This window comes from Theobroma cacao, chromosome 4 (genome assembly GCF_053813885.1).
Source record: "Theobroma cacao isolate CCN51 chromosome 4, ASM5381388v1, whole genome shotgun sequence".
In the NCBI taxonomy this organism is placed as follows: Eukaryota; Viridiplantae; Streptophyta; class Magnoliopsida; order Malvales; family Malvaceae; genus Theobroma; species Theobroma cacao.
Window position 1 is genome coordinate 32,007,562 of NC_142642.1, and position 6,312 is coordinate 32,013,873.

Sequence of the window (6,312 nt, forward strand, 5' to 3'; positions counted from 1 at the left end):
AAACATACACCATAGATTTTTCATTTGCTTGCTGTTTTCTTTTTCTTTAAGGAATCCAACTGTCTTAAAGGCAACCGCAAGAGATGTTGATTATAGGACAAATTCGAAAAGCTAAATGCTCAAGCACTAAAATAAAAGCACGTCTTCAATGGATTCTGTTGTCATCAGCAGCACCCTGTAATGCCCTGCCAAAATTCTATCTCTTGCTCTTTTTCCTTTTTCTCTTTGGGTAAGACTTTTATTCTCACGAAAGCAGGAAAAGCCTTATTAATAAAACACGGTCTCAACAGGTCAGAAGCGTAATGACAGAATAAAACAGGGCAACCAATAAAAATACACAGCAAAAATGTTCTACCTCTTGGGTTTCCTACATTTATTCAGTAAAAAAAACGTTCGTCATCAAAATGCTCATCTAAGGACTAGTGGTATTTACTTTGAAAGAAGAGTGATGATAGGATAATGATAACAGTGAACACTAGAAAACGAAAGAGAAAGAAGAAATATACAAATATATATATATATATATATATATATATATTTTATAGTATTTCTGAGGAAATTATTTCAACCGGACATCACTCAAATCAAACCAGATTTGCTTGAAGACCTTGATGATAACGTCATGATATTCATCAGCATTCAAAGAAAGATAGCAGGCAAGCAAATCCTCCAAGTCCTTTGATGCCCTGATGTTGTTCTCCATAATCATCTCCACCATCGAGTCCCTGAAGTCTCTCTGAGGATCGAACGACGACTTCACCACCGCAAAACTATCCGACAGACTCCTCCTTGAGCTCGAGCTTGAACTTGACGACACGCTTTTTCTAGCATGACCCTGGATTCTTCTGCTTGCAATTTTTGGAGAATTTATCCTCAGCCTTACACCAGGAGAATTGACAGAAAATTTTCTAACCGGACTATAGTTCTTCTGCTCCTTCACTGTGATTCTCTCTTCCTTGACAACCTTGACAGAAAGTGAACCGTGAGCATTTTTTTCCTCAAACTTAGCTGAACTCCTTCGATACTTGGTCGGTTCACTATTCTGCTCTTTCCTCTTGATATCCTTTACCGTATCGTTGAACTTAGCTGGCTTGGTTATGATCGGAGGGAGTTCAAGCTCAGACAATTTGTCGAACTCATCTAGCTTGTCGAATTTCTTAACAAAAGACTTGTTATCAACATCGATAACGATATCGTTAGCATTTGAATTGACTTTGCAGGTACAAGAACGCGACCAGGATACCATGTTATCGAATGATTCGGTAGTGAGAATGCAGTCAGACCTGAATTCTTGCGGGAAAGACTCACAAAGTTTTTGGTCTGAAGAGCTATCAGAAGAGGAAGAAGCCGAGTATTCTGGGGGAGAATCAGCCTTAGTCCAGAGTGTGGCACGGCAGCTACAACCGGCAGAAACAGAGGAAGTGACAAGCTTGGGAGAGGACCTGTTATTTCTTTTTCTGGATCGTTTTTTGGAAGATTTTCTTGGTGGGTCAGGGAAATGGGCATTTGCTGATTTGGTGTTTGTGGGAGAACCATAGAATCTATCAGTTGGGATAAGCTCTCTAGTGAAGTAATAAGACTTTCTTGGATAAGAATGGTGCGGTTGCTTTATTTTTGATGGCTGTGTTGTTGTTGAAGCAGGAGATACCGGGTGTTGTAGTTTTTTCTTGGAAGGGTTGGCGTTGCTATGGTTTCTGGCTCTGCCTATATCTTTCAGCTTGTAGAACCAGGCATTGGGCATCATATCTGATAACCTGAACCTGTAATTGCCCATCAAGATTCTCTCTGTATGAAAAAGGTTAAGGGTTTGGAAACCACAGATGCCTCTAAAATTTGAAGGAAATGAAAATGTATTTCTTTGAAGATAACTCTTGATCAGTCTCCTTGATGCGGGAGGGTAGAAGCCGTATAAAGAGAGAGAGAGAGAGAGAGTGATTGAAATTGAAGAAAGGATGGGGTCCACGTAGGGGGGAAAAAGTTGGCATAAAGGAAAAAATAATGGGGCCAGGTGGTAACTAGCTTTTCCTGGTTATGACGCTTAATCACTAAATCAATGCAAAATTTGTATTCCTATATCATTACTATTTTGTTTACTTGTTAACCAAATGTGATTCCCCAACCCACTTAAGCCTGTTTTTTCTTTTCCTACAGCTACACGGCCCAGCATCTATGTTTTCGTACTACGGCTAAAATCAGCGGTTTTCCATAATTTTACAAATGGTTGTTTGGACGTGGCTCACATGCCGGCCCTTAGATTGGCCCCACGACCTCCTTTCTTTTCACCCGCATGTAAACAAGGAAAGGGATTGAGGCTTAGGAAAGGGCCAGCTTCGTATTCAGCTTTTTACGTGCTATTGCATTTGCTGCTCTAGTACACACTAATAGATAGCCTATTTTATCAATGCTTTTAGCTCATTACTAGCACTTTGCTTTCTGCTTTTAAGAAATCGACTGTTAAGAGGGAAATGAAAACAGCTAAAGGAGCTTTTGGGAGTGCACAGAGAGAGAGAGAGAGAGAAAGAAAGCTCATTGGAACTCAGCATTATATCCGTCTAACATACAGAACTCTGTGGCCCATCAATCCAGATTTGCAATAATCAATTGCACACTCGGCCTTTAATTTTCCTCCTTTCATAGCAAAGAGTAGTAAACTAGTAGATAAATTAGCCCATTTCAAAGCCTTGCAACCTGAATTCTTCTGGTTGATTTCACAGCCCAACTACATATCATTGCAATTGCAACCAATCGTCTAAATTACACTACTAGAACTGGAATGGGTGATTAAATTACTATTCTCTGTGCATTGCATCATTAATGTATGTGAACTTGCTGGTGTGTTTAGGTACATGTAATCTCTTCTCTTTAACCCATGCAAGTAGAGAGTTTTGTCTAAGAATGGAAGGAATAATTTGTAAAGGATCGTTTTATCTGGGACAATGCAGTTATCATCAGTCCTTAAAAAGAACAAAATTGTGAATCGTAACAAACACAAAGGTCGCGATGCACGTTAACTCTCTTACGAAAGTAGTGATGGGCCTTGAAAAGCATCATCTGGTAGTACTCCTGGGGCATTATTGTAGTCTGTAGATACCGGTCGAGAAGAAAAGGTGGCATTGCTTTATCAAATGTGTGATGCTGGATGCTTATCCTATCGTTGTCCGAATTCTGGACATCCTTAATTAGTAGCAAAATGAAAGAACTGCAATCGGAACCCTTTTTCCAGGGCCATGACCACCTCTGAGACTGGTGTTTGTGTCCTAATGCATCATGAGAAATTTCTTAAAGCTTTGATGGCACGGTATCTACACATTATGACAAAAGGTTCATCTGTCTTCTATCACTGACACATTTGATTTATTACAAATTCATCATAGAAGACAATATATAGCAACAACTTGGGATTAGGACTGGCTAAGATTGGATACTATATGGTTTTAGCGGACTTAATTGCCACTTGGAGGAGCTTGTATCTGCCATGATACTTACGTATTCAACGGGTTTACAAGGAAAAATTATATCAGACTATAAAAGCTCATAGCCTATAACTATGGAATTCAGATAGCTGGGTTCCTTGTAATGCACGTTCAGATTTGGTCAACTGGTACCCTAGGCATGTATGTTCGCTGGAGGAACGTAGCCACTGGTGGACGGTACTGTACGCGTGTCCAACCTCTAATCAATTGGAGTGTGGACCTAGTCATTGATTGCTTTGTCCTGCGTAAAATATTTTGTAGTTAATGGTACATTGTTTGTATCTTGACGCCGGACAAAGAATAAATTCAGGGAGGTTATCCTTTTGTCTAACCAAGGACGTTTGTGGCCTAGATTGGGATGCGTATGTAGCAGGAATCTTTTTTTCACAACTAGTTGGGCTTATTAGAACAATTAATGGATGGGGATGTTGGCCCATAACAGTTTTCCCCGAGTTATATGCTGGCGCAACCCATAGACGTTTGGACGATCTGGCCCAATTGAAGATATTAGGACTTGGGAGGACTGTTTAATTAATGCAAGGAATGCCTTTATCAGACCATACTCGATCGATATCATAAGATACCAAATTGATTTGAAGGTTTACTTAAAATATAAATATGCATAAATTATTAAATTTAAAGATCGACTTATGAAAATATTAATTATCAATAAAATTATAAGAGAGTATAAAACTAATTAATTTTATATCTATGTAATTTGAATTGAATTGAATTGAGGTTATAAAAACAAGAAAAGTAAGTAGGAGGAATCTTTGCGCAGGGAGCTGCGAAAATTCAATTGGCTACATTAATTGTTGGTCCGTTTGCTAGGGACCAAGGGTTGGTACCTGGGAGGCTGTTTCCGCGAGAGTAGTTGGCTGACATACGTTCTTGTCAGATCGAACATTTTGATAGCCAACTTGGAAAGTTTGGTGATGAAGGTACAGGAACAAGTCCTGGTCCGTGGTAAGAACATTATCTGAGACAGGAAGCTTGAGAAGACCATCCAAGAGTCTGACCCTGGTGCACAAGGCTTGAGATATGAATATGGCGTCGATGATCAATATGATCATGAAGCAGATAAATTTATATAATCCTCCCATTATTCGACTGTAGAATGGCATTGGTATAGGAGACCCTCTCAAAATCACACTACAAAATGAGGTCAAAACTTGTTTTGGTGGAAGGATTATTACACTTTTGTCTTGTGGATATATATTAAGCTAAGTTATCAATTCATTTTTTTATTAATTAATTTCTGAATTTGGTAAAATTAACAATATTAATTTATTAAAGTCTTCAAATTTTGATGTATAGCATGCATGAATAGAGACTAAAATAATCTACCTGGATTTTATTTAGGGAAAAAAAGTGAAAATAAAACCCATATTTTTTTATACAATGAGGAAAATTGCTTTATTTATTTTTTTCATTATATAAGTCGCGTGAAATTATTTTGCATTTGCTGTTGATATAAACTTTGTGCATTATATTGTATGTATGTTAAGAAATTAGTTTAGTACTTGTTTGATTGTTATAGGAATATTTTGTCTTCACTTCATCTAATTGTTATTTTACCCTAAATACTATATAAAATATTATTTCAAAAAATTGCTGAAACTTTGGATTGATGATTCGTTTTCATAAAAGAATATTGTGAATAAAGGTATATACTTTCCTCCATTTTTAGTAGTGATTTTAATTTAATTTCATTTTAGTACTCGAAATTTTATGTATGTTGTCCATATATATATATATATATATATATATATATAATGCTATATTTCAAATATGATTTTTTATACTTTCATAAGATAATGTAATGCATAACATAAATTATGCGAAATAATTTTTTTTATGTTACATTCTTTATTTAAGTTGACCCCATTTGTTTGAAATCCCGACTACAACGAGTGATTTTTGAAGCAATGCAAGAGAAATGACTGGGATGAGTTCTTGAAAGGAAATTAAACTTTACGCAATTGAAGCTTCTTGGTTGCAGCCATTACGTGTCTCTAAGCTGGAATGCAAGGGGTATTGACCTTATTGCAATCTTCTTTTCATGACAATGTTGACTTTGCTAAATTTCCTTCCATGAAATAATTGTCATTACTTAATATGTATATAAGTTGAAGATCTAACATCTTTTGACGTGTCTATGATTGCAACATCACCACTGCAGTTTCTCTGCAAGCATTATCACAACCTCTGCCTTCTTTTCTTGCTATTTTTTCATTACTCACATCATTTTACTATGCTCTTATTTCAGAGATGGGCTGTCCCTGTCCAGTTAACTGTTATAGTCTTTTATCCGTAGGATTGCCTTGTTATGTTGGTGTGTGTGTGTGCGCTTTTGTTTTTTTCTTTAAATTATTCTACTGGGTTTCGTATTAGTGGTTTGTAGACTTTGATAATACAATATTTTAATTATTTTTAGACGTTGGACATTTGACATTTCATTTATTTTTTGATATTTGACGTTTCTGTGTCTGCAACTCTGCATCACCTTTTTGTAATTGGTTCATCATGAAAACTGGCGGATAATTCTTCTCTGTTTGTCCCTTTTCTAACCTTTTCCCTACTGAACATCCCTGTCTCTTGCTACAGCAGGGTATATAATAACAAGTGCACAAGGACAACCACCCCAATTACTTCTAATTGCTGGCTGCAACTGCGTAAATCAGGCTAGCTTTTGTCTTTGTTCAACTAGTTAATTATATGCAGAAATCAGTGATTCTTCTGTTTTGCCACCATCACGACCTGGTTCAACTAAACAAAAACCAAGTAACTTTGATTTTATGTAGGATCAAAATATGCGAGAGTTTTTGTAACACCAAGA

The 6,312-nt window shown here is 36.8% G+C and overlaps 1 protein-coding gene across 1 annotated transcript; it reads right to left on the bottom strand.

Annotated features, from left to right (window-relative positions):
* Positions 1-334: 334 nt before the first annotated feature.
* Positions 335-1,978, bottom strand: OFP1 (ovate family protein 1). Its single transcript, XM_018118716.2, has one exon. The coding sequence runs from the start codon at positions 1,772-1,774 to the stop codon at positions 560-562; it is 1,215 nt and encodes a 404-aa protein (XP_017974205.2). The 5' UTR covers positions 1,775-1,978; the 3' UTR covers positions 335-559.
* Between the last annotated feature and the right edge of the window lie 4,334 nt (positions 1,979-6,312).

Excerpts from the sequence above, each read along its gene's own strand:
- OFP1 (XM_018118716.2), bottom strand. The coding sequence starts at position 1,774 with ATGGGCAATTACAGGTTCAGGTTATCAGATATGATGCCCAATGCCTGG.